Here is a 26302-nt window from a genome sequence, read left to right as displayed (position 1 = left end):
TGTATGTATTACTGATTGTTATTCGATTAAACCAGTTCTTTTCCTAGGAGTTTTAGCACCGCAGGCAAAAATAATAGAGGTTTTGGGAGAATTAAGAGTTGGCTTCGAATAAGTCTCACGAGGAAAAACTGGAATTACTGCCTTGTGGTTGTATTTTCCGGTTCTTACATCCATTACTTACTTGACTGTAGACTTGGGTTTAAAATTCCAGTTCATTTGCACAACTAGACCGTTCTGTGAGCTCTTACCACAGTTGTATGATGAAGTTGTAAGTTGGAGCCAATGTTTTCTCTAGGTCACCTCAGCTTTGACAGATAAATTCCAGTCAGCTGATCCTTGAGTCTAAGTGAACATCTGTGACAGATGTAATTACATTTCCTCCCGGCATTCCTGATTTGTTATTTTCACAGGAATGAAGCGGTCTTTAGGTCACAGCAGATTTGACCCATGGGTTGAGGTGAGTTTATTAAAACTCAGGCAGAGTTAAACTGGCCAATCGTCTATTTGGTACATTGGTAATAACAGCTTCGAGTGTAGCTTCTCCTCAATGGCTAATTACAATGACTTCAGTCTTGCCTGCTCCTCATACAGTCTGATGATGTTCTCCATGAGACTTTGTGTCCCTCTGCTGGTTTACTGCTGTAAGACGAAGTGTCCTCTAAATGCCCCGATTTAAGCACAAGTTAAAAACTCAGCGACCAAACAGCCTCTCTGTAGTATCTCTGCCTTGAGTTGAGCATTTCAGAGGCCCTTTGTGCTGCATTTGGCAAAAGCTCGACTCCTTTTCATCATCAAATTCCCTTTGGTTCTCTATTTGTGATTGATAGCTCTTGCAGCTTGTTCTGAATATTTGACCATCTCTCGTTTATTTTAACATGTGATGAGCTGGAAATGTGGGTTGAATGACTGAGGTGACCTGTGGAAGTGCCAAACTGAGACTTTGAAGGGGATGGAGAGGCTTAGTCAATTAAATCCAGTAGGCTGCAGGCTGACAGCACAGCAGGAAGAGGAGGACGTAGACATTACAGCACACCACCGGTGAGTCCCTCTGGCTTTGGAGGAAGGACAAGCAGCTATACTTAAAGTAGCCGGAGCCTCAAGACAAAAGGTAAACAGCCATGTTTTCATGTGTAGACTGGAGGAATGTTACAGGTCTTATGCTAAAGTAGTTTTTTGTGATAAATGTGGCATTGTACCTTTTTTTGTCTTGTTCTAACAGCAGAACAGGCTCAGCTTTGAGTCACATCCATCGTCTTCATGTCTCTTCACTACTTGTGTTCATGTGTTGGTCACATTTTACTTTAGTTCATCCAAACGTGTAAGTAGGTCGACTTCCAGTTGTTTTTAAAGTGGATGTTGACAGCATCCATCGCTCATCTCTGGATGCACAGAGAGAACATCCTCTTCATCGCCAACAGCATTTTCTGAGGATATGCTATTTTGACAAGATATGAGATTTTTTTCTACTGGTTTTTCTTATTTCAAACACTGTCTTTGCACTTGATACTTTCCTTCCTGTGAGATGCCTTAACAACTGAGTTTCCCCACCGTGGGATCAATAAAGTTGATCTAAATGATCTACTGACAGTGAATTGTTGATAGCTTAGCGTTAGAGTAGAGCATGAGTAGTTATTGTTTTCCCTTGAACTACAAAATATATTTAATTCTACAATTTATTACTAAAAAAAAAACAAGAAAATCTGTAAAACTTTACATTTTCCCTGCGATATGACTTATTTTTTTAAGGTTGAACTTTGTTGGATTGTTAAAGGTTTTAAATGACACTTTATACCCATTCTGTCTATGAGTTTATTTCGTATATGCGTGTACTTTTGTGCACGTGTGGCATCATTTGTGCATCATCAGATATTTAAAGGACATCTTCTGGGTAGCTTGAATTGTTTTCTATTGACAGACAGATATTTGTCACATTTACAAAGCGAATATAAAAAGGACATCTTCCGGTGATACTTAGGTTTCTTTGCTAATCAACTACCATGAAAACCTTATGAAAACTGTGCCCCCCCCTGGCTGACCTTGATGCTAAGCCAAATCAATACCTGCTATTGTTTACATGCTCTGTTGGTAATCCAGTTTCACTCAGAGATAATGAATGGACAGTCTCTCCATTGCACTGTCAATGAGAATGTATTGTCAGTGCCTCTGGCGTCCTTTTAGAGATGGGTTAATTGTGTAGATCTCTTTGTTCAAGCATAAGAGTCAGTACCATGTGCTTAACAACATTTATAATGAGTCCAACAGTGTAATTCAAAGTCTCTTCATGCTATAATTATTTAATCATAGTACCATGTTAGATGTTTTTATTCTATGCATACCTCAAAGACATAATGGATGCAGTTTCAATTAAATGAAATCAATTCTTCAGCTTGACATTAGATATCAGTTGTTACTCAAAGACTTTCTATGGCACGCAGAGTTGGTGTTCATTTGAAGTGCAGGTGCAGCAGATGGAAGCAGAGTTAAGGGATTACTGTAACTCCTTAAACAAGTCTGACATCGGATTACAATGCTCCGTCCTCCATCACGGGTGGAGGGAGAGAAGAGAAGAGAAGAGAAGAGAAGAAGAGCTCTGTGCAGCTCACAGCTCCTCCGCCCGGCCCTCAGTCACATGTTCTCTGTGCTACTGCTGCAGCTGACCGGATACCTGCCTTAACTCTGGATTGCAGTGACTGTGTTAGGTGTTGTGGATGCAGGGGGCACGCAGCTCTTTGGGAGACGCATCATAGGCATCCATTCAGTTTGCCATGCTGATTACATGGTGGTATTTATACCTTGCAGCTCGGAGCTTCGTCGATGAAAGCAAGTATTGCTGCTGTTCTTGTGTCTGGCTGCATGTCGTTTCAAGGTGAACTCTGCAGAGCGATAATTTGTGGCACAGAGCTCAGGCCCTGGGATTTTTTTTTAGATGTAATGGATTCAGAGTTACTAAAAATGATGCCTTCGTGGGTGCTGGCGGGATGAATGTAAGGCTTAATTTATAACCCTGCTACACTTTGAGAGACTGGATTTCTAAAGTTTGAAGAAGTGAGGCTGCATGCAGAACACTTTGCTTCCGTTATGTCTGTGTGAAATCTTTATCATCCATCATTTATCCGACTATCAACTGTCATATTGCCTTACCAGATTGCCTAACCTCTTTCATATCTTTGATTTACTCTCATCAGCACTGAGAATGGCTTCCATCTTGCAAAAGCTGATCACCCCACTGTTCAGTGGTCCACCCGAACCCCCCAGGAATAAAGTGACCGTTGTGGGTGTGGGCCAGGTTGGCATGGCCTGTGCCATCAGCATCCTGCTCAGGGTAAGAGTTCCAGTGTTTATCCCTTTGCTCAGATTACCCTCTGGTCAGCTGCTGTCACACTATGGGATAATACCCTGAATCCTTCTAGATTGACACTGGATTACTGATCTCTTGGTATCTGAACTTGATCGTTTCCCTTTTCTGTCCTTGTTAAAATGGAAATATGTAATTAAGGAAGTGGAGACTGAACCACCCGTTATTACTGTGCAAGTGTATAGGAAGTAGTGACTTCTAGGGGCTCAGATAGCAATTTGCAACCAACTGAATACCATCCACCTACCTTCAAACTACACTGACCACAAAAAAATTAAAATGTCTAGAAGTGGTGTTCGTTTGTCCCAAACACCAAGGTTTCTGTTTTACCATTTTGAAAGAACAGGGAAGGCAACCTTCACTGTTTTGGGTATCAATTGCACACAATAAGGTGATGAAACTATGACTCCATGTTAATTTTAACATAGTTTACATATGATGATGTATTTCTGTCAATAGAATGCATTAAATTTCACACACTAGAGCTCAAGAATAAACAGTTAGCACATCTCTTAGTTATTTAAATCTCAGTTGGCAAAGGCAGCTGCGTTGTTGCAGTGTGGAGTGGATGGTTGTGATGGTCTCTCATGTGCTGCAGGAGTTGGCTGATGAGTTGGCCCTGGTGGATGTGGTGGAGGACAAGCTGAAAGGAGAGATGATGGACCTGCAGCATGGCAGCCTCTTCCTCAAAACACCCAAAATAGTCGCATCTAAAGGCAAGTTTGTCTCTCAAAAACAATCTCAGGCATATAACGCAGTCATAGCTTCGACTGACACGAGCTCCTTTCTCCGTATGTTCCGTATGTTGAAGTCAGGACTGTTGCTTCTTCGATGCACGTCACCTTCCTGTGTGTAAAGTACACAGCGGAAATGGGGAGTCAAAGTTGTTACGCCGCTGAGCGTATTGTGTGAAATCAGCAGTGAAGGTAGTCACAAAAAGGAAGTGAAAGGGGGACCTGGCATGGCGGAACATGCCACACTAACTGCCGATTATGTTATCACTCCCCTGTTCACACAATGTAAACATGCAGTTTGAAGGCACACACTGTCATTGTCCCAATGGTGTCATAAAAATGGGGTCATCTTTGCAGTGTCACAGTGTCATACCTTTATGAAAAGAGCTATAGATCTATCTATAGCTCTTTAGATAGAGCTATCCATTATTTGGCCAGCTGTCATCATTTACTTAGAAATTAATCAAGACCTGGAATAGTACCTGAAAGTCTAAACAATCATTTTCTCCCTGTTTTTTCTTTATCAAAACGCTGACTTCTCTCTCTCTCTCTCTCCTCTGTCAGACTACTCGGTTACAGCTAACTCCCGCATCGTTGTGGTGACAGCTGGAGTGCGTCAGCAGGAAGGGGAGAGCAGGCTGAACCTTGTCCAGAGAAATGTCAACATCTTTAAGCACATCATCCCCCAAATTGTCAGATACAGTCCTGACTGCATCATCGTTGTTGTTTCCAACCCAGGTACTGTCTATTAAAATGTTGTTTTTTCTCCCAAATGCAAAGATTGGCAGTATTCCTCTTTTAATGTTGCTAATATCTAATCAACAGTCGACGTTCTGACCTATGTGACCTGGAAACTGAGCGGCCTTCCTAAACACCGCGTCATTGGCAGTGGCACCAACTTAGACTCTGCCCGCTTCCGCTTCCTGATGGCCGACAAATTGGGAATCCACTCCAGCAGCTTCAACGGATGGATTCTGGGAGAGCATGGAGACACCAGTGGTGAGGATTGTGGAATTTCAGCTTTAAGCTTGCTGCTTGTGAGCAAGCAGACAAAAAAGTATTGCACGGTGTCATCAACAAATGATAGTGCGAGGTGTACAGTATTAGTGTGAAGGTTGATGGTCTTAACGTGTGTGTGTTTAGTGCCTGTGTGGAGCGGGACAAATGTGGCTGGTGTCAACCTGCAGACGTTGAACCCAGATATCGGCACAGACTGTGACGATGAGAACTGGAAAGAAACTCACAAAATGGTTGTGGACAGGTAGGCTACATGTCCCTTAAAGAGCCTATAATTAGCTCATTTACAGTTTTGCTATGTTAAGTTGCCAGAACATATTCACATGCTTCAGTGTTTAAAAAGCACAATATTTTTCTCACATGGTGTACAGTAACAGCACCTCTTATCACCCTCTGTCCACAGCGTTCAGTTTTAGCTCCTGTGTCTTTAAGGCTCCTTTGCTGGAAAGCTCAGTCAACATTGTCAGTTCCAGATTTTGAGTGCCGTCGTTTCCACATAAGAGCTGTATCAGGGTACGCTAGTAAATTAACCTGATTAGTTTAAAACAACACTTAACCATAAAAAAAAAAACTATGCACTTCCAACTCGTTTTGAATTACACTAACTTTTGTTGTGCACATTGCCCGACCAAAAATGGTCCTCGAATACCTGTGGGCTGAAATACCACAGTTCACAACTTTGGTTTCCAGCCCTGCAACACACATGGTGTAGACTTTGGACATTTGTTACTCTACCTCAGGCTGTTTATGAGCGCAAAAAGTCACTCACTGCAATGAAGGAAATGGGAAAACACACTCTAAGTAACATTGGCTGTGAAATATGCAGTTTGCTCATTTATATCACTTTCCAAGGGGTAGATATTTCTTTTCTGTTTTGTTAAACAACTGAAGTCATCTGGATGAGGGCAAGAACCTTCTTATTGCCATGTAATATGTGGTAAATATGTTAATTACATTTTCTAAATCATCCATGTAGCCCACTCCCAACACCGCCACCTGCTACCGTTGTATTGGCCTGGACTGAAAAATATTTAATTTGGAGAAAAAAAACGAGAGATTGTTTCATGTTAACAGAAGAGACATAAATTTGCTCATGTACTCAACAAGGCCTTTCCATCTGACTCTCAGACTCTGTCATCTCCTCAGCTGTCACACTCTTTCTCTCTGTTTCTTCAAACAGAGTAAAAGTAGAAATAAAAGCTGCAGTCGCAAAGGAAAATCTGCATTTAACGACATTGTGTTTATTTCTATCACCTCACATCTTTGCTTTAATAAAGTTTATATTTAGTCAATAGAATGAAGCCAAAAGGTAAACGGTCAGTAAACTTGAAGGTGCAAAATGACTTTATTGCGTAGTTTCTAAGCTGTGTGTTGTGTCTCACAGTGCCTACGAGGTGATCAAACTGAAAGGTTACACCAACTGGGCCATCGGTCTGAGTGTGGCCGACCTGACAGAGAGCCTCATGAGGAACATGAACAGGATTCATCCTGTCTCCACCATGGTGAAGGTAAGGGATATTCACACGTACGCACTCACTCATTCATTTAATTCATGCAGTACATCTGGGCTGCACGGTGGTGTGGTAGTTCACAACAAGAGGGTTCCTGCTTCAAATCCCTGCTGGGGCCTTTCTATCTGGAGTTTGCATGTCCTCCCTGTGTGTATCTGGGCTCTCTCTGGGTATTCCGGCTTCTTCCTACTGTCCAAAAACATGCATGTTAGGTTAATTGGTGACTCTGAATTGACCCTAGGAGCGCGGTTCTGTGATAGACTGGCAACCTGTCAGCTGCTTACATCTGGCTTTTGTCTTCAGTGGTAAAGGGCACAATAAGCATTCACATCCAATTCAAATTCATTGGCTCATGTTAAGTCAGCAGTGGTGGAAACTTGACACTCGGGTGGACATGCAAATTTCTGCTCTTTTAAATTTCCTGTTGTCGCATAATAATGTTTGTCTGTAATAAACTGTGATTTATTTTATGTTTCATAGGCCTTGTATGATTACTTGATCAAGAAAATAACTATTACATTTTCTCTCTGATCCTCTCACTCCACTCAACATATAGGCATGAAAACGTACATCTTTTAATTTCCACTACACTCGTCATGGTCCTTGTTTATGATTAATCTATGTACACCCTAATATTATGGTTCTACATTAACAGGGCATGCATGGGATCAGTGACGAGGTGTACCTGAGTCTGCCCTGCGTGCTGAACAGTGGGGGCGTGGCCAGTGTGGTCAACGTGACTCTGACAGATGAGGAGGTGGCCCAGCTTCAGGCCAGTGCCAGCACGCTGTGGGACATCCAGAAGGACCTGCAGGATGTCTAACTGACCACCAGGGGGATGCATAGCTGCATCTTCATGACTGCTAGTCATTTACGATTTCATCATTATGCCCTCACTATACACCAAACAGCTCCACCTTCTGCACCTTCAACCCACAGTCCTCCGTAGATTCACAGTGTTGGGAGTTTAATCTGTCAGATTTAGCTGTAGGTGTCGGTTTGTACTCTTGTAATCACTGCAGAGGAGACCGAAGGTGACACAAACTGAGTGAGATGCTCTGACTTGTTTGTCTTCAGCTGTGTTGCAGTGTGGGACCATGTGTCACCTTTGATGCTTTGATAAGAAATAAAGCAAGCTTATTGGTGCTTGAGGTTTAACCTTTTTTTTTTCTTTTAATCATTCCCTGCCTTCTGACAGTCTTAAAACAAGATCAAACTTCATCTTCTCTAAATCACAGCTGCTGCCTTCGCCGTTTGACCCAGACATGACTCTTTCAGTGACGTCAGCCAAGTCAGTTTGATGACACATGACTGCATGTTGGTGTTAATCAGCGAGCGGTGTAAATGAGTGAGTGGTGTAATTACTGCCTGGGGCTTTTTTTTTTCTTTCTTTTTTTTTTTAATTACTTCACAATTATGACCAAAGTAGAATTTAAAGCAATTTAAAAATACAGCTTTCAGACCATTTTCACTGACAGAACAGATTACAAATAAGCCCAAACATCAACAAGTTACGTGTAATATAGAAATATATTCAAAATATAGCCACAACAATATGAGAAAAGAAAAAGAATGTAGATTTTGACACGGATGGCCTTCACAAATGGTCCAAATTCAGCTCTTCATCGTCTGGGTAGGTATCCAGTCTGCCCCCGCCTGAGGAAGAAAATGGAAAGAGACCTTAAAACAGCTGAAATGGTGGTGAGGTAGAGGCGTGGTGATGATTAGTGAGGTTTTACCTTCTTCCACAGCTCGCTGCAGGAGCTCCAAAAGAATGAATGAATCCAAGGATGATCCACGTCCATCACTGATCTGCTTGTGATTCACTGAGGAGAAGCAGAGCAGAGAGGTTTGGAAAAGAAATGGAGTGTATGACCTTGGAAAGAACTATAAATACAAAGCAGTGTGGAAAAGAGAAGTGTAGAGTATGTACGATCATCTTCATGCTCATCATCTGTCTGATGAAAAACATTTCTATCACCTTTGAGAGCTAATTTTGTTGAGATAAAAACCTGCCGACACACATATATATCGTGCAATTTTTTAAATACAATTTTCAACCAAAGAGCTCTTTAAAAAAAATTTAACAATTCGATTTAATTCAGGATTAGCTTATAACTTAAATATGATATATATGGGAAAAACTTTCAAATGTTTTACAGATCATTTGCAGTATGAATGACAATCTCTTTCTCTTTATCAGGTCTTCATACCAAGTCTGTGGTTGTGAATAAAAAAAAAATCTCTTAAAAATGTAGTGATAAGAAAACAAATTTCCAATCCTACATGTTAAAGACATGCACTAAAGTTATGTAAAAGGTGTCACGAGACTGTCCAATAAGCTACGAGGAAGTCACCTGCAGCCACACATTGTATGAACAGAACATTTTGATCACATCGCACCACTAAAGCTGAAACACACCTGAATGTAACGTGGCCCCTTCTTCTCTGCTGCCGCGCTCCAACGCTGAGCGGTGCCCTTCTGCAACAGACCGACACCCATAAAATGTTTTATCTGGATCTGACAGGACGGCCCAGCTTTAAGCTGGAGCAATCTTTTCTGCTGTGAATGTGCTCTTACGTGCTCCTTTTAGGTATAAGATGGCCTGAGGAGTCCAGTGTCTCCTCTGGAAAGCAATGAAGAAAATGCAACTTGATCTCAGTTTTATGTGTCTAAATATGACAAATTTACACTCGGCGTAGTCTCACCTGCGGAGCAGCCCAACACTGAGATAACAGCAACACCACAAGCAGAGTGACTTTCAGAGGCATAGTTGAAGTCTGCAATGACAAACTGATCAAGTGAGCCACTAATAATATAAAATATAAGAGTAACAATGCTACTTGTTTCAGTTTTTTCAGTTTCTTTGTATGCTTTACAAAGCAATGCATATATTCATTTGCTATGTGGTTCATAGCCCTTATATAATATAGCTGTTGTTCAAGTTTAGGTATTTATAAGAGCTTTTGTCAACAATTTAATCTCCGTATGAGGAAGCTTGCAGGTGCGGGCTGTAAAAACACAAACTGAATTACAATGAAGTGAAACACATTCATGACAACATGAAATATGTCCTGATCAGATTGGTTATATTTGCTCCCAATGCTATTTCTAAAATGTTTGCACGCTGCATTCCGTCTCATAGTGTGCTGTAAATGATTCATTTTGTTATTTATCTTTAAATTTACATTGTAACACATTTTCAGTTATCTTTGGACATTTACAGAAAAGCAAACTGCCAACATATAACAACTATTACCATTACTACTACCAACAATAATTAGAATACTCCTACTACTACTACCATGACTGATGATAGTGATAACGATAATGATCTATTCGCTTACTGTTGTTGTTCCTCGTTGCTCTCCTGCTCACCCTTTGTAACGCTGGATCAACACTCCATCCTCCTTTGTAACTGCAGCCGTGTCATTTAAAAAAAAAAAAAAAGCTAAGCTATAATATGTCAGCTCATTATAGAGCGCCGCTGATCAGGCTGATGGGTCATTTAATTACATCACAGCGACGGGAAGATTCCTGCCGGGAAGAGTGACAGGTGCTGTTGGAGCTGTCGACGCCCACCAATTCGACACTCGCGACAGAAGCTTGAACTTTTAAACCTCTCGTCAGCAACAGAGCATCTTGACAGGGTCACCGCGGGATGACGACGCCGGTGAGACCTTAATGAGGGAGTCTCGTATTGACAGCGTGTCAGTGAGCGTGTGGGTGCAGACACTTGCAGGAGGTCTGAGGCTGTAAAGCAGAGTGCTGATGCCTTCTTAAAAAAAGCTCCACGGTGGACTTACTGTTACACGTATTCTCCACTTGAACACTTTGAGTTTTTGTTCTAAAAGCAGTATGATTGAAAAAAATCCCCCAGGGGAGAGTAACTGTGTCCATTTCTAAGCACCTTGTGAGTATTCAATCATTCATGGATGTTATACTGTTTGCGCTCGCGGGTTTTCAAACTCGATGAGCGATGGTTTTCTTCTCTCTTTAAACCAGTGTTTCCCAATTCCGGTCCTCATGACCCACTGCCCTGCACGTTTTCGATGTTTCCCTCATTCACCACACCTGATTCAAATGATCAGCTCATCATCAAGCTCTGCAGTGGCCTGATAAGGAGCCATTCATTTGAATGCGCATCAACAACTGAGTGCTAGCAGGCTCTCATCATCTGTGACTACAGGAAACAAAACTGAATTTTACAGCCATCATTTGAGTAAGTAGATGGTACCTGTACACTCACACTGTGTACAAGTATCACAACACAAGCATGGACGTCTAACATCTCATTCAGACTCTGAAATAAAAGGAAGAATAAAATCTTTGTGTCCATAGACAGCAGTAGAAAGAACCGTTTGTGGGTATCTAAATCAAAACTTCATGGTGACAACTTCTTTGTCACTAATCCTGCTGGATGATCTCTACTGCAGAAAACATCGAGTTCATTTACAAAAAAAAAAAAACCAAAACACTTTATTTCAAGTATGCACTTAGAAAAGTTACAGTAAAACATCTCCATCGCAAATGACTGACTTCTTTTTTTGTCCTTTTTTTTTTTTTTTTAACAACAGTACACATTTCTGTAAAATTTAGCGCAACCATATTTAATGAAAGTTAAAAATTGCCAGTAACGCGTCATGTCAGAACCCCAAAAAATTAACGCACTCAGATGAGAGCCGGACGCTTTCAAAAGCTCTTAACTCCCCTTTAAGTGAGCCCAGCGGTCCAAAGTAAACCATACATAAATATTACAAAGGAATGATCTATAAAGGAGGGGTTGGTTAAGGGGGGCACGTCTTTTGTTTTTGTCCAGTGTCTGAGAAAAGAGACTTGATGATGTCAGTGGAACGTCCATGGACACACTTGTGTGTTTTGTGCAGAGAAATGTTTGCATTCACAGCTGCGGATTGGCAATGGTCAGAATATACAGTCATCTTTAGAAACCATATAAACACTGGAACTGTCCTCCGTTGCGTTAGCAGCTCTCCGTTATACCATGGTGTTGCTCTCGCCAATTTTGTCCACCAGCTGAAAGACAGCAAGGAAACAGGACAGAGTTATTTACAGGAAAGGCCGAATCAGAACTGGGCATAAATTATCATTCAATTCTCATTTTTTTTGTATCCACAAAATCAACAAGGGTATGGAAAGCAGCAGAAAACAGTATGGTTTAAAGCATCATTCAGCGTTGCATATGCCACTGGGGGGTGGGGTGGTCCTATTCTTGCCTGTGTTGGTACTGTTGTTGGTCTTTTAGCTTTGCTCTTAGGTGGAAAAGACAAGAGAAGCTATCTTCTATGTTTTCACTTGTACTTCTTTGTCACACTCTGTCTTCTTTATCATAAAATCTCCAAGACGCTCTAGCAAAAAGAAATCTCTGGTCTCAGTGAGACTTATTCCAAGTTAAATGAAGGTTTAATTAATGATTATAATAATAACAATACTGTTATTACTAGTTCTAGTATTACATTTGATAATAATACAGCATCATGAAAAATAAAAAGGTCGATAAAGTGCAGTTATAATGATTACATGTGCGCAGTTTATGGGTTTCGTGCAGTTTTATGTCAGTGTCCCCTTTTACGTCAGTTATGTTGTATCAGGCTGGATATAAAACTGAAGTCCCTCAACCGCATTAGCACACAATAGTAGTATCTAAAAAGGTGGCTAATAAGTTTTTGTGGTAACTTAACAATGGACAGAAGGTTTAAAGTCTGAGTTGGTCTCATTGATTGTCTTACCGCACTGATTCCTGGTAAGCTGAGCAAAGATCCGAGCACGGGTACTCGTCTGATGAATCCCACCGCCACTGGGAAGAATCCCCTGCAAACAGAAAGTGAGACTGGGATGAGATACAAGCACTGATAATGATGACAAAGAGGCATTTTCACCTCTGCTGACCTGAATAAAAGAAAGAATCCGTAGATCTCCAGAATAACTCCGATGATCGGCCAGCCGATCAGTACCACCAAGACTCCTCCCAGGAAGAAGCTGGTGGCTTTAGCTTTATGTCTCTGGAAGAAAAATCTGAAGGTGCGCTCTAAGCCTATGACAAAGGATAGGCCTGAGACAAACAGGATCTGCAAGGGAGCGAAAAACATCACAAGGTTAGCAGCTTTCGAGCAGTGTGAGAGACTCTGATGCAAAGTCCCAACTTGTATCAACTCACATTTCCAATGGCGAGGAGGGCTTTATCAAAAAACAGCATCATCCCAAAGAAAAGGAAAAACACACCAAACCCTGTCAGCCCCATCCCAATTTCTGCAGAATTGAAGGGGAAAAAACATTTTAATCATCTCCCATGTGTTTGCATCATATCATCACTCAATGTGGTTGACGTGATCTTGTGACAGTGATGAATACGGAACAAAATGAGGACACTGGGCTCTTATCACAAAAATTAGCAGTGAAATGCAAATCAATAGTACATTCTGAAGCACTGGTTAAACCTTTAGGTTTGCTATCGCGATATTATATATTGTAAATGGACCGACCGAAGATTTACTTTTCATAAAAAATACTCTTCGATGACGTATAGACGATTTAAGCCAATCGTGTTTGAGCTGTTAGCCTCGTATATTCAGCTAAACCAGGTTTGATGCCACAGAGAACAGCGGGAAAACAGAAACAGCTCTTACTTTGTGAATCTGTGAGTGAAATCATTTTGACAGCCGCTGAAGAACGTGCCAACTCACACAACGGCCGTAACGTCCTAAATTTACAACAAACAAAAGATGTCTGGCTAACTAAACTGTTGCTATTACGACAGCAGTGGCACCGGTGGAGGCAAAGCTAGCGGTTTGTTACGTCACGACGTCAAATGGAGCCACGTACTCACGCATTTCATCAGAGATCGTTTATACAGACAGTTGCTGTTTTGAGAAACATATTGTATTTTTCAGTCTTCGCAGGTTTAGGAGTACTTAAATTTGACGACTTTTTCCAAATTATGGAGTGTTTTAATATATTTACGTAGGTATTTGACCAACTATCCATCTCACAATTGTTATCCGTAGGTCAAAATATCTATACATTTTAATTTAAGTAACTCATCCTCCAATTTTTTCGTTTAGCTAATTAAGGAATAGTAAAATGATAAGTTGTAAAGGAGGTCAAATCAAATTCATGCTCTAATTATTTAACAACATAGAAAAGTTAGATGTATGAATGCTATTTAAAAGCATATTTCATGCTACACTTAGCTAGTTTCATATTTCCAGTCAAAACTGGTGTTATTGTGCAATTTGTTATTGGTAATGTTTGTTAAATTTCAAGAGGTTTGTTTGTTTTTGTTTTTTTAATAGGACATCTTGTATGTGTTATATCCAAACTATATACGCTACCAGTCACTTGCCAGTGATTTATGCTCACAATGCATCAAAGAGTTTTTTTTCCTCCGTACCCTGAAATTCAGACAGAGTACAGCTCTTGCTGTTTTCAAGTCTTTAACGATGTCAGCCCGCACGTTCAGACTTATAAGTGCTTCATAATTGCGCAATAAATGCGCTGTTGGCACGTTAATCGTAATTATCCTGAAGATGTCAGTATATGGTTAGCTTGGAATGTTACAAGCACTTCACAACAGTGGGTCCAACAAATATTGTCAGTTTATGGCGTTTTTACCGGCACACCTCAAGCACACAGCGCACCGTTCTTTGTAGTGATCTGAAATAAACTACAACTCCCACGAGCATGTGGAAACAGGAACAGCGAAAGCTCAGTTTCAGACGTGTTCAGCTGAAGCAGGATTTTGTAAAGACAGAAGACCTCCTTTGAAACACAAACCGCGGCTCATTTTCAAACATGCACCGCTCGGCAATTTGCTTTAATAAGTAACGCGTTATCAGCCGATTTTGTTGGGTTGTTAAAACCACCATGGGGACCATGTTTGCCGTTGTCCTGGTTTTTGTCGGATGTTGTAGCAATGTGGTGTCTCTGGAGCTGCTTGTGAGGTCAGTGACAAACTTAGATGGACTCATGTCGACTTTGCAGTACAAAGGTTCTCAAAATGCAACCCATTTCTGATTTCACATGACCCTGCAACAGAGTTTAAGGGGACTGGTCTTAGCTGCATGTTAGCAGGGAGGTGTCGTTAAAGTACTCTTACATTTTGGTGTGGGTTCAGCAAATTAAATCTTCAATCCAGTGGGGGTTTTCCTTACATAATTTAAAAACTCATTTGAATCATCATGCCACAGCTTAAAAAGAGTTTAAAAGATAAAGTGTGCAGACTAAGTCCTCCAAGTTCCTTTCAGTACTGTGAGGAGAGACTGTTGCTCAGATGGGTGAACTGTGAAACCACTATGGGATGAAAATGATGCTGAGGCTGAAGTTACAGTTTCAATCAAGGTGGCTCTCGTGGCCAGATCACCAGCATAACATATTCTGAAGATATAACATGCTGCCGAGGAAGTTTTCACGGTTTCCCTTTGTATGTAGAGTTTCCCCTTGTGGGATGAATATAGGTCCATCTCATCTTATTAGCTTCTTAGCAGAGGGGGATGTGTCATATCTGTCGATCCATCGAGTCATACATCAGTAACCCCACCAGACCAAATGACAATATTTGGTGTGCGAGTGTGCTGCGTTGTCACAGAATCGCAAGCTCCATATTTTATATAGCTCCATAATGTACAAACATGTTTTTATGTTTGGTTACAATTCAATGCTGCCGCTGCATTGAATCACATAAGGAAACTGTGTGTGGTTCTATTGGTGTTCAGTCAGAAACCAAAGGGACCAGTTAACAAAACCCACAGTTAAAGACTTCATCCGTAAGAAGAGCATATTTTATGAATGGGAATTTTTGTTTTTGTTTTTAAAGAAACAGCTGCTGCACTTAAGAGTGGACTGCTGTCAGAAAAATGCTGGTTGCGCAAATTAGTACTTTAATACATGCCTGCTGTTTTTAATCATGAGAGCTGCACATAAAGCTCTTGCATTTTTAGCTTGATTAAAAAGCACATTTGGCTCTTCGGCTGTTCCTTAATGACATAAAGTCATGACCAAAGTGGAATTTTATTGATTGAACATTTTCCTAGACTGATTTATTTTCTAATGTGTGTTTGGTCTGATATCAGCATCCTGATTTATTACATTGTATTATTACTGTATTATACATTTTGATGCACCAATTCAGAGCGTATTTTCCAATATAACGCGACACACGACCTACACTCTTACTATAACTGCAATCTTGATAATATTCTTTTTTTTTCTAGTCTTCCCATTGCAAGTTGTTAAAGTTGGATGGTTTGTCTTTCAGAGATTTTCCAGGATGCGGCAACATAGTTACTTTCGCTCAGTTTGTGTTCATCGCCTTAGAAGGTTTCATCTTTGAAACGAACTTCGGGAGGAAGAAACCAGCAATCCCTGTCCGGTAAGTGGATTTGAATATTCTGCATCAGGTGAGCTTAAGGGCCAAAGCTAAATCAACATTTGTCTTCTTTTTCCTTTTTTTTTTTTCTTCCAGTAACTATGTCATCATGGTGACCATGTTCTTCACTGTCAGCGTCATCAACAACTACGCTCTCAACTTCAACATCGCCATGCCGTTACACATGATCTTCAGATCTGTAAGTGTGACTTCTCCTTATCACCAAGCATAATTGCATAATTGTTCTTCCACCTCAGGCTGACCTCTGGTTGAACCGCCCTGTTGCTTCCACACAGGGATCCCTAATCGCTAACATGATTCTCGGAATAGTCATCCTGAAGAAGAGGTAACTTCCACCTCCCGGAACTCGCAGAAGTCATGCCCGCTTTACAGTGCATTGTGGTGCGGATTGAATGCATCTCACGTTCTCTCTCTGCAGGTATTCGGCCAGCAAATATCTGTCTATAGCTTTAGTTTCAGCTGGCATCTTCATCTGCACCATCATGTCTGCCAGACAAGTGGTGAGTACTCTGCCGAACGTGTTCTCTGTTGGTGGTCACAACGCAACGCAGTTTAACAGATCATCGGTTTGTAGTGATGTACTCCTGGCTTGTTTGTACAGAATGTGTCCAGCGAGGGATCAGAAGACCAAGGCTTCTATGCCTTTATGCACTGGCTTATAGGTGAGTAGGGGTGCAAAGATTAAAAAATAATAAATAAGTGACTGCGCACATACTAGAGTTAGATTGGTAAATCAGTTGAGATTTGGTTTCGGTTGTGTTGTTCACTGTCTTTGATATTTTAAAGAACCTTAATAAGATCTACCAAACAGCACCATGAACTTGTGTTTCTTTTGTTGATTCTGTTCATTGTTTTTCTTTGTCTGGTTACTGTTCATTCAGGCATCGCCATGTTGACCTTTGCTCTGCTCATGTCTGCAAGGATGGGCATTTTCCAGGAGACGCTGTACAAGCAGTACGGAAAACACTCCAAAGAGGCTCTCTTCTATAATGTGAGTTTTCCCTCAGCTCAGACAACCACAGACCCTCATTTTAGCCTTTATGGGGGAGTGAGTTTATCCCCTTATTGACAGTTGTTTGTTTTTTTTTGGCAGGAATTTGCGTTGTAATGTTTTACATACCTCTAATCTAAGTGGAATAACATAGATAAGTCTGTTTGTGTCTTTGCAGCACTTCCTTCCTTTGCCTGGTTTCCTGCTTCTCTCCACAGACATCTACAACCACTGCATCCTCTTCAGTCAGAGCAGTGAGTTCCAACAATGGGTCGGGAATATTTCTGTTTGTGCCACTGATCACAGATGTAAACAACATGTTTTTTTTTTCCCTTTTTCTGACAGCTCCTGTAATCGTCCCAGTGGTTGAACGAACTATGCCCATAATGTGGCTCTACCTGCTGATCAATGTTATCACTCAGTATCCTGTACAAAAAGTAATGTTTTGCTCATATGGATTTATTTACTGTGAGAGGCAGCGAGTAGAGCCAAGGCATCGCCTTGAAAGTCTGCCTTTAATTGTAATTCTTACTTACTCCTAATTTATTTATTAATACAATTTGTATTTAGTTAAAGCCCACCTGCAGCTGCTTGTGTTAAGGCAGCATTATTACATAACACATGGATTTATTCAGCAGTTATTTATAGGTAAAATAAAGCTGGGCTGCAACAGACTGTAATTCTAAGTATTGATTAATCTGGTGTCTGTAAAGGGACACAAAGCCCGTTATAGCTTCCAGGAGTTCGGATTGATTCTTCAGAGCTGCTTGTTTTATATGACCACGATTTATTATTTCCCTCTGAGTCTTGTTGCAGACTTTAACCATTTCCGCAGGTATGTGTGCATCCGCGGGGTGTTCATCTTGACGACAGAGTGCGCTTCACTGACCGTCACCCTGGTGGTGACACTCAGAAAGTTCCTCAGCCTCATCTTCTCCATCCTTTACTTCCAAAACCCCTTCACTGCCTGGCACTGGGTGGGCACAGCCGTGGTCTTCGTGGGCACCCTGTTGTACACGGAGGTGTGGAGTAGCGTACAGGCGGCTCTGCGGGGGGCCAAGGAAAAGAAGGCGGAGTGACGGAGCAGAGACTGTTGGATGGCGATGAAAACATCCCACTGTGTTGGACTGTGAGATTATTTTTAACGCTCCTGAAGTGGTTTTATATTTAGGGCAATTTTGTTTTCGTACTTGACCAAGTCATTCACGATCTGCTCAAATACAAACAACCAAAAGTTAAAAGGAGGGAGCTAGTGACAATCTTTAACATGTTCTAAAAAATCTGATCTCATGAAAAGACCAAAACCAACACAACGTTATGCTTTGTTGATGCATATGGGTGCAAAATGGCTGTAGCCTTTCATTAGTAGGTAGTGGGGGTGGGGGTGCACCCAAGTTATGTCTGACCCGGTATTCCAGTCCTGCTTCGGAGCTGAAATTGAGCCCTGGTCCTCGCCTGGTTGTCACTCAAAATGCATCGCAGGGTTTACACCTTGGACTACTCTCAACTTTCCTGTTGATGTGTAGCCAGGCAGCTCTGTGGAGCTCAGATGCTGGGCTGAAAAGCCTCGTCTCATTCACAACAAATGAGAAGAGCAGTCCTGGACGTCTGTATCCCTATGCATGCGTGGGCCATTGATCTGCTTCTCACTGCTTTACGTCCGTCTGTGGGCCCCCTTTAAACCCTACTCCAGATGCAAATCTTTAAAGAATCTAAAGGTAATACAATATTACAAGTAAAATGTGTTCGACCAACGGACCCGGCAGACCAACTCTATAGTTTTTTGATTTGCAGCATCTTCCAGCTCGACTTTTTTCCGTCTGAGCTTCCAGAGACTTACAACGACCCTCAGTGCTCTCCATGCTCCCCACCAAAAGCACAGTTTCACTTTACAGTTTTAGATAGAAGGGGGGGTTGTTACATATTCATAATTGGTTTTGGACTTTTCATGAGGTTTGCTGACAAAAAAAGAAAATAGAAATCTCACCAGGATTAACTCTTCCTAAGCAGTAGTACCTCGGTAGCCTTCACACTGACAGGTGGTGCAACTTGTTCTCCTAATATCTGTAATCTTGATTAGATATTTATTTTTTTGTGAAGTTCCAGCTAATTTACATGCTCCGTGTCATCGGTAGGATTACACTAAGCTCAGTATTTTCATGATGAATAAACTGAGGCCATTCACGTTTAAGGAGCAGTTGGAGCCAGGATATACATAAGGATTTGTTATTGATGCTGGTTAGATTGTGTCCTTGTCATGTTGTCTCAGGTGTGTTGGACCAGTATTTGTCACCAATAAATCTTTACACTCCTTGCCCACTTGAATTAAAAAAGGCTCCAATTAGAGTTTCTGACACCAGTGGTGCGATGTTCATTCAAGATAGCTGTATTGTACTACGTGCTGAAGTTTTACTCGAAACAGACTGCGAGGACACTTTGTTCCGTTACGGTTCGTTGACGCGCAGCTCCAGGGACCAATCCGCAGAAGCGCTGCTCAGCTCCATCCAATGGCAGCTGCCGTTGTACTCACGGTGCCACTCGTTGCAGCTGTGAGGAGCTGATATCTGTGAGCGCCCATCCGAAGTGAATTAAATAATTTCGGTGCTGACAGAGACCCGGTAAAAGTGTGCAGCAGCGGGAGAGGATGGGGGGAAACGGCCCGAGTCACTTCTCTGAGGAGGATGAAAACGGGGGAGTTGCTTTTGTGAAGGGCATTCGGGTGAGTGAAAGCTCCGAGAAACTAAAGGCGTCTGCAGCAGCAGCAGCAGCATGCGAGCGCAGATGCACTCTGAAGCTACTGTTTCATGTAGATTTTGCATTCTCACGTTACCTGTCCTGCTTATGTGACTTTAGAACCTCGGTGCTGCTCGCCCTTGTGTTTGTTGTTACTCTGCACCATGTTAGAAGCTGCACCCCAGTGATAAATATAGACGGAACATAGTTGTGTCACTGTCATGCAGCGAAACATTTTCCCCTCAGAACTCCATCTGAGGGGAAAATGTTTCTTTTAACATCTGTACATTTTATTAAACTCCAACTCCCCAACATGCCAAAAAAAACTAAATCAAATAATCAAGTGTCTTGAGAGGAACCTTGCCATTAAAGGCAGGTTAAAAAACCGTATCACCTCTACTGGTGACATAATGGGTAACTTTTTGAAGATGGAAGGTTTCTGTTGTCATGAATTAGCCGTTCTGGCAAAGTTAAACAGGGTTTCAGAGATTAACCTTTTTAATTTTATTCTTAAAATTATTATTTAAATTTTAAGTCTGATCCGTCGATTTAGGCCGACTTTAAAAAAAAAAGAAGAAGAAATAAACTACAAAAACTATTATCTATTGACCAAAAATAATTTCTGGATCATTTCTGGGAGTTTTGTTTAGTTTTAGTTGAAAGTTTGATTTTCAAAATCAATCTCTTTACATAACTTCAATTACTTCCCACGTGAAACAACACATCCACTGGTATTATGCCGTGTTGACGGCTCATGTCCTTTTCTCAGCACCTGAATCACAAAAGTTCTGCGGAAAAGAAATCAGAATCCTACAGCAAACCCTCAAAGTTGAACTCCTCTGTTGTTGGATTGCGATGACCTCCCTGATGACCAGCAACAAGCTGCCAGAGCCTCCCTTCTGTTATGTGAAGGAACCGGTTTAGCTATTTATTTTTATTCTTGTGCTCTTCTGTTGACCCAGATGGCCGCTTCGTCTTCATAACAGTTCATTGTTTCTTAGTATGTGATGTCTGTCTGCTTTCAGACTCATTGAATCAACTGTCACCAACTCATCCTGGTTCAGCTTGTTCGATTCACTCAAGATTGATTGATATCCTCTGTGCCATCTTTCTGAAATGTGGTGGACTGTTGCCTTGATATCTTTGATCAACCTTTGAATAAATCTTTTTTGAAATGATACTGGTTTAACTGGTGCCGCTTTATGTAACGCCCCTCCGGACTTCAGGCCAGATAGAAACAAAGCTGCAAGAACAGATCTTAAAACATTAAAAAGACAGCAAGCCTGAAAACATCCTGATAATTAGAATAGGTGGTCATTATGCCCAGAAGGTGGTGCTCACAACACTAATGGCTCTTATTTATTTCTTCATTTCTCTTTCATCAGCTTTCAGACAAAGTCATCAATCGGATGAAACATTCTTCAGATGCCGTGTGTCCTCACTTCTCACCTGAGCCACAAACGCCGGTGGCCACTCCAGTTCCTGCCCCGTCTGTTGAACACTTGTTGCCCCTTCTGACACCTCCTCCCCCTCCATTCATCCCAGATCCCACTCCTCCTCCACCTCCTCAGGAAGCCTTACCCACACCACCACCAGTGGAACCTGCTCCTCCTGTAAAACTCACTCCCCCTCCTCCGGTTAACTTTCATGCCCTTCCTCCTGCCTTAGTGGAGCCCACAGCACCTCCTCCACCTCCTCAGGAAGCCTTACCGACACCACCACCAGTGGAACCTGCTTCTCCTGTAGAACTCACCCCCCCTCCTGCCTCGGTGGAGCCCACAGCACCTCCTCCACCTCCTCAGGAAGCCTTACCTACACCACCACCAGTGGAACCTGCTTCTCCTGTAGAACTCACCCCTCCTCCACCTCCTCAGGAAGCCTTACCTACACCACCACCAGTGGAACCTGCTCCTCCTGTAGAACTTACCCCCCCTCCTGCCTCGGTGGAGCCCACAGCACCTCCTCCACCTGCAAAGCCAGAAACTCCGACTACAGCCCAGATAGCAGAGCAAATCGATCGACCTGTGATCCTCCCTCCACCTGTGGAGTCGTCTACAGCATCTGTGCCTCCTTCTGGGCCTTCAGGTCTTCCCTGTGAAATCGTGAAAACAACATCTCTTATTATTGAGCCCGCTGCTGCTGAGCCTCTTGACCCTGCTGCTCCATCACCTCCACCAGCAGAAACGGTTCAGCTGTCTCCTGATAGTGAATCTCCACCAGCTGAAATCGCAACCCCTGTTGACTCGGCTCCAGCTGTGGTTTTGCCCCCACAAGCAGAGATGACTCCCATTAAGGCTGCCCTCCCATCTGCTGTAGCTGAAGAAGGGCCTCCAGCGGTGGCTCCAGCTGTTGATTCAGCACCACCTCCACCTCCTGCAGAGCCCACTCCAGCTGCAGTCCCCTCTTCAGACGAAACCGCAGCACCCTGTCAGTGTGACGAGATGTCTGTTGCGCCCACTGATGTGCCTGCAATCGAACCCCCTCCAGAGCTCAAAGCACCTCCTCCTCCTGATCCAGCTCCACCTTCCGAGGAGCCCACGATGACCGCACCTCCACCCCCTGTTGTTGAAGACGAAGTCCCCGTTGTGAACGCGGCGCCTCCACCTGTATCAAGTGAGTTGTGTTGGTCACATTGACCACAGTTAGCGTTGCTTTCAGATGCCTGCTTTTGAGCATTTCAGGGAATACATCAAGGTAGAGGTTGGAAGGAGTACATTTTAAACTTAGATCTAGAGTAAACCGTGTCCACTGTGAGTCTGTAGTGCATGTGAGCGTGCTCTCATTTTGGTTTGGCCCTGTACTGTTTTCTAACCAATAAGGTGTGCATGTTTCTTATAGAACAGATGAGCTTTCTCACAGTTCTGAGAGCTGTTGGAGGAATTAAATTTTTTTTTTTGTAAATATCTGTTGCACTGTAGTAACTCAGAACCATAGTTGTTCTGATAACTCTGGTAGTAGCAGTTTTCCATAGCTCCCTTCCTTAAGCAGTAAACCAGCAGTAACTTTGGTGAGAGGCGATTAGTCTCAGTACATAAGTGTTTAATGATCTAAGTACCCGTGTACAGAAAAAATATATATATATAATTTTTTTTTTTTTCACCCCCACATATTGGATACAGGAAAATAAGATGGCTGCTTCCTTGTTTGCTTGTTGCTTCTTTACAAACCATTAATGTTCTTCATCACACATTGGATCACTCGACTGAGGAGACGAAAGGGCAAAAAAAGTAATGTTTATCAATGAAGAATGACAAAAAACATTCTACACTAAGCAAATGTGGGAATGACATAGCCTGTGGACTGGGATTTGGACAGTTGTCTACCTGGATATCCAACATATAGTGGCATTTTCTTTGATTCTTGCTTGTGATAATCAGAAACTGTGAGCTCCAAATGCAGCATAGCCTCACATGTCAGGTAATTCCATCAACTGCTCTGAAAGAAACGACCTCAAACGTTTCCAAGCTTCCATCATTCCATTTTATATACTCGCTTAATTGAGTCCCGGGTCGCAGGGGATGCTGGAGACTATCCCAGCTGCCATCAGGCGAGAGGCAGGATACACCCAGTCCATCACAGGGCCATGCAGAGACAAACAAGACAAACAACCATACATGCTAACGCTCACACAGAGGGTCAATTCAAATCACCAATTAAAGCTAACGTGCATGTTTTTTTGGACTGAGGGAGAGAACCCAGACACACACAGAAGAACATGCAAACTCAACAGTAACCAATTTAACAGCTCTATTTCTTTAAATAAAAGAATAAACAACTTTCTTTTGTCTGAAAAAAAAAAATAATAATTTCTGTTCACATGAAGCCCAGACAGTTCCCCCTGCAGTGGTGGAGGAGGAACTGAGGCAGGAGATCAAAGCTGAGATGCAAAGAAGTCTGGAGGAGGAGCTCAACCAGAGGAGGCAGGAGCTGCAGCAAAAGTAAGTACATGCTGAAAGTTTGACTGAGTTTCTGTCCAGTCCCATCATGTATGTGCTGAGTTTTGTATTCTTTTGGACTTGATGGAAGGGCTTATTTTATGAAATTAAAGTAGAAGTTTCTGCCACGGATGCTGTATATAAAAAGCTTATGATTTCTGAATTAATTATTGCGTTAGTCGGTGGCATTAATTTGATGGTTTCGAGGCTTAAATGAGAGCTTTGTGTCTACATAAACAAATGCAAAACGGCAATGGTGGTTTGAACTTGTGAAGGCTGGAGGAGATGAGGGCTCAGGCTCAAGCAGAGGCTCAGGCAGACGCTCAGGCTCAGGTGGAGGAGCAGGTGAAGAAGACCCTGGAGGCGGATAAAACGGCATACCTGGAGAAGCTGACAGAGTCCATCGCGAAAGAGCGCCTGAAGTCAGAGGACGAGAGGCTCAAGGTGCAGCTTTATGTAAGCACAAGGAGACATGCGTTGCTTTTATGTGTCAGGATCTCTCTCATTAAGATGAAGTCATTCCTTCTCTTATTGTGCTTCTTTTTCTTTCTTGCCCTGATGTTTCAGTGGATGGAGCTGAAGGTAAGACGGGACAGACTTCATACGTGCATGTCTGACTCTTCTACTTTCAGCTTGCTCATATCACACTTAAATCCGCTGATATCGCTTGCTGCTAATAATTACTAAAGAGACGGAGCAAAGAGTATCGTAGAGGCTCTTGGAACCTGGGTGTCACTGTATGTTAGAGCTTCCTGTGGTGTTGATGTTCTTAAATGCTGAACTTGTGCAGGCTCATCAGGTGGAGGAGAAAGAGAAGGAGTTGAAGAAGCGAGATGCTCTTCACAAGGAACATGTTACAAAACTTGAAGAAAAGGTAAATTAATCTTGATGACATTTAAACTGGTTTACTCCTTTTATGGTTATATGCTTAAATCAGACAGAGATAGATTTGATCTATAACCGCATTTCCTAAAAACTTGGGACGTTTAAAAGCAGACTGGAGTGATTTGTAAATCTCATAAAGCATAATGTTTAATTCGCAATAGAACATAGAAAATAGTCTTCACTGGTTGCCTCGTAACACACTGAATATTTAGAAAGTTCAAACGGCAAGAAAAAATAAGTGTTATTAAAAAAAGAAAACAAAATAGAATAAAACCTCATTTTCATCATCATTACCAATCTTTCCAGGTGTAAAAATTTCACAAATTGTTACTCTCAATTCTGATTGGGGCAGAGTTGGAAGTAGTGTCACTGATTTCTAGCTGAGACTCAGAAACATGGTTTCTGGCCACTAGGGGGCAGTAAACTCACCAACTCTTCATCTCAGTTACATCAAAGAGTGCAGATGAGTGCAAATTTAATCCAATACAGTTGAACTTCTCTGTGGTATTTTACCTTTTAAGATGATGTGTGTGTCTGTTTGTTTTTTCCACAATAGTATGCAGACTTTTATAAAGTGTCTGCCGAGAGCTTCCAGAAAGGCAAAGAAGAAACTCACAATCGATTTGCGTAAGTCTGTATCCTGTTTTTTTTTTAGTTTTTTTTTTTAGTTTGTGTACATTAACAGCTGTAATCAGTGTTGTGTAAAACTGATTTTTATAATTGACAGTACATAAATGATTAAAGGCTGATGTTAATGTTTCTCTTAAATTCAGGGGCATCTAAACTTAATGTTTGTTTTTTTATTTTATTTTGCTGTCTCTCTCTCAGGCGTTTTGATATCCAGCCAGTGTGTGGAGACTTGCAGGGTCAGATACTGAAATGCTACAGGGAGAACACAGGGAAGACTCTGTCCTGCTCGGGTATCGCATCGGCTTACATGCAGTGTGTGGACAACGCCAAGAAAGTACGAGCTGACATTGTAGCACTGCTGAAATATACTGCTCACTCTTTTAATCACTAACATTTTAACCTAATTTGTTTTTCTCTTACAGACTAAATTGATCACTGGGGGTTAATGTGGAACCCTGGAAGAGGGCGACAGTTTTACGACTGCAGAAACACGAAAATGGACTGAAACTGAGAGATGTTTCAGGAGTCACGGAGGAGTCACATCCAGCCTTTTCATGTAACTGAAGAAGTGCCACCTGCCCACAGACTTGCATGTGTGGTGTAGTAATCCGCTGAGGTTGTGCTGTCACAAACGCAGTCAAGCATTAAAGTAAAGTAAAGAGACACTAAATATCGATCACTGTAAAACCAACTGTCAGTACAATAGCAAATGGCATTTGTAAATGCAAACACGAGGTAGATTTAAGACTTTGGTTGGTTGAATCATTTTGTGTGCCTTTGACGTTCTGAAAGCTAATTAATCAGTGTGCAGATGCATGAAAGAACTGTTCAGGAAGCGGAGTGTGCAACCTGAACAAAAAGACTTGTGCATCAATAAACTTTGAAGTTAAACATATTGGACCAGCTCACAGTTTAAGGAAGAGTTGATGTGTGGTTGTTGCCTCTGGGTAAACTCAAACTAAATGAAGCTTTTATCACTTAATTTAAAAAACAAAATACTAGAAGTGTTGCAATATTCATCCTCCAACATGAAGAAGAAACCCATTCACTTAGAGAATGCTGCCATTTTACATTTTGAGAATACAATAATTTGTGTACATTTCTTTA

At 41.8% G+C, this 26302-nt stretch overlaps 5 protein-coding genes across 6 annotated transcripts; 3 read left to right on the top strand and 2 right to left on the bottom strand.

Annotated features, from left to right (window-relative positions):
- Window positions 1–1026: 1026 nt before the first annotated feature.
- On the top strand, window positions 1027–7757 carry ldhbb (lactate dehydrogenase Bb). The gene is made up of 8 exons (XM_072386152.1): window positions 1027–1108; window positions 3186–3322; window positions 3954–4071; window positions 4654–4827; window positions 4915–5088; window positions 5233–5350; window positions 6491–6614; window positions 7273–7757. Exons 2-8 carry the CDS (start codon window positions 3194–3196, stop codon window positions 7438–7440), a joined length of 1005 nt encoding a protein of 334 aa, XP_072242253.1. The 5' UTR covers window positions 1027–1108; window positions 3186–3193; the 3' UTR covers window positions 7441–7757.
- Window positions 7758–8214: 457 nt separating this feature from the next.
- On the bottom strand, window positions 8215–9392 carry LOC140306543 (spexin prohormone 1-like). Its single transcript, XM_072385148.1, has 5 exons — window positions 9327–9392; window positions 9199–9244; window positions 9040–9099; window positions 8357–8443; window positions 8215–8273 (listed from the first exon to the last, which is right to left on the bottom strand). The coding sequence occupies exons 1-5, from the start codon at window positions 9387–9389 to the stop codon at window positions 8215–8217; spliced, it is 315 nt and encodes a 104-aa protein (XP_072241249.1). The 5' UTR covers window positions 9390–9392.
- Window positions 9393–11078: 1686 nt separating this feature from the next.
- On the bottom strand, window positions 11079–13427 carry golt1bb (golgi transport 1Bb). The gene is made up of 5 exons (XM_072385239.1): window positions 13263–13427; window positions 12794–12885; window positions 12526–12704; window positions 12366–12447; window positions 11079–11652 (listed from the first exon to the last, which is right to left on the bottom strand). The coding sequence occupies exons 1-5, from the start codon at window positions 13285–13287 to the stop codon at window positions 11614–11616; spliced, it is 417 nt and encodes a 138-aa protein (XP_072241340.1). The 5' UTR covers window positions 13288–13427; the 3' UTR covers window positions 11079–11613.
- An 897-nt stretch (window positions 13428–14324) lies between these two features.
- Window positions 14325–19339, top strand: slc35b4 (solute carrier family 35 member B4). The gene is made up of 10 exons (XM_072386151.1): window positions 14325–14576; window positions 15890–16003; window positions 16097–16199; window positions 16297–16346; window positions 16440–16521; window positions 16623–16683; window positions 16903–17012; window positions 17191–17266; window positions 17358–17433; window positions 17848–19339. Exons 1-10 carry the CDS (start codon window positions 14500–14502, stop codon window positions 18089–18091), a joined length of 993 nt encoding a protein of 330 aa, XP_072242252.1. The 5' UTR covers window positions 14325–14499; the 3' UTR covers window positions 18092–19339.
- A 189-nt stretch (window positions 19340–19528) lies between these two features.
- Window positions 19529–26090, top strand: LOC140307325 (uncharacterized). Of its 2 annotated transcripts, XM_072386149.1 has the most exons (9): window positions 19529–19731; window positions 21131–22358; window positions 23569–23683; window positions 23956–24136; window positions 24248–24262; window positions 24471–24554; window positions 25122–25192; window positions 25394–25529; window positions 25618–26090. In XM_072386149.1, exons 1-9 carry the CDS (start codon window positions 19657–19659, stop codon window positions 25639–25641), a joined length of 1929 nt encoding a protein of 642 aa, XP_072242250.1. In that variant the 5' UTR covers window positions 19529–19656; the 3' UTR covers window positions 25642–26090. The 2 variants fall into 2 exon arrangements, with proteins under 2 accessions (XP_072242250.1, XP_072242251.1); XM_072386150.1 differs by lacking the exon at window positions 24248–24262.
- Window positions 26091–26302: the final 212 nt, after the last annotated feature.

Source organism: Leuresthes tenuis, unplaced genomic scaffold, assembly GCF_036924035.1.
Source record: "Leuresthes tenuis unplaced genomic scaffold, fLeuTen1.0.hap1 SCAF_5, whole genome shotgun sequence".
Taxonomy (NCBI): Eukaryota; Metazoa; Chordata; class Actinopteri; order Atheriniformes; family Atherinopsidae; genus Leuresthes; species Leuresthes tenuis.
Note: the sequence above shows the minus strand (reverse complement) of the source record. Positions and strands in the feature narration are given on the sequence as shown.

What these genes read in the sequence shown, in the direction of transcription:
- LOC140307325 (XM_072386149.1), top strand. Translation starts at nt 19,657, where the DNA reads ATGGGGGGAAACGGCCCGAGTCACTTCTCTGAGGAGGATGAAAACGGG. An exon ending in CTTTTGTGAAGGGCATTCGG is followed by an intron (nt 19,732 to 21,130) that starts GTGAGTGAAAGC and finishes CTCTTTCATCAG; the next exon opens with CTTTCAGACAAAGTCATCAA. An exon ending in AGGCAGGAGCTGCAGCAAAA is followed by an intron (nt 23,684 to 23,955) that starts GTAAGTACATGC and finishes GAACTTGTGAAG; the next exon opens with GCTGGAGGAGATGAGGGCTC.
- LOC140306543 (XM_072385148.1), bottom strand. Translation starts at nt 9,389, where the DNA reads ATGCCTCTGAAAGTCACTCTGCTTGTGGTGTTGCTGTTATCTCAGTGT. An exon ending in CTTATACCTAAAAGGAGCAC is followed by an intron (nt 9,100 to 9,198) that starts GTAAGAGCACAT and finishes GGTCTGTTGCAG; the next exon opens with AAGGGCACCGCTCAGCGTTG. An exon ending in AGGGGCCACGTTACATTCAG is followed by an intron (nt 8,444 to 9,039) that starts GTGTGTTTCAGC and finishes GCTTCTCCTCAG; the next exon opens with TGAATCACAAGCAGATCAGT.
- ldhbb (XM_072386152.1), top strand. Translation starts at nt 3,194, where the DNA reads ATGGCTTCCATCTTGCAAAAGCTGATCACCCCACTGTTCAGTGGTCCA. An exon ending in CACAAAATGGTTGTGGACAG is followed by an intron (nt 5,351 to 6,490) that starts GTAGGCTACATG and finishes TGTGTCTCACAG; the next exon opens with TGCCTACGAGGTGATCAAAC. An exon ending in CTGTCTCCACCATGGTGAAG is followed by an intron (nt 6,615 to 7,272) that starts GTAAGGGATATT and finishes CTACATTAACAG; the next exon opens with GGCATGCATGGGATCAGTGA.
- slc35b4 (XM_072386151.1), top strand. Translation starts at nt 14,500, where the DNA reads ATGGGGACCATGTTTGCCGTTGTCCTGGTTTTTGTCGGATGTTGTAGC. An exon ending in TCTCTGGAGCTGCTTGTGAG is followed by an intron (nt 14,577 to 15,889) that starts GTCAGTGACAAA and finishes TTTGTCTTTCAG; the next exon opens with AGATTTTCCAGGATGCGGCA. An exon ending in AAGAGGCTCTCTTCTATAAT is followed by an intron (nt 17,013 to 17,190) that starts GTGAGTTTTCCC and finishes GTGTCTTTGCAG; the next exon opens with CACTTCCTTCCTTTGCCTGG.
- golt1bb (XM_072385239.1), bottom strand. Translation starts at nt 13,287, where the DNA reads ATGATTTCACTCACAGATTCACAAA. An exon ending in CCCTCCTCGCCATTGGAAAT is followed by an intron (nt 12,705 to 12,793) that starts GTGAGTTGATAC and finishes GCTCCCTTGCAG; the next exon opens with ATCCTGTTTGTCTCAGGCCT. An exon ending in GGATTCTTTCTTTTATTCAG is followed by an intron (nt 12,448 to 12,525) that starts GTCAGCAGAGGT and finishes TTCTGTTTGCAG; the next exon opens with GGGATTCTTCCCAGTGGCGG.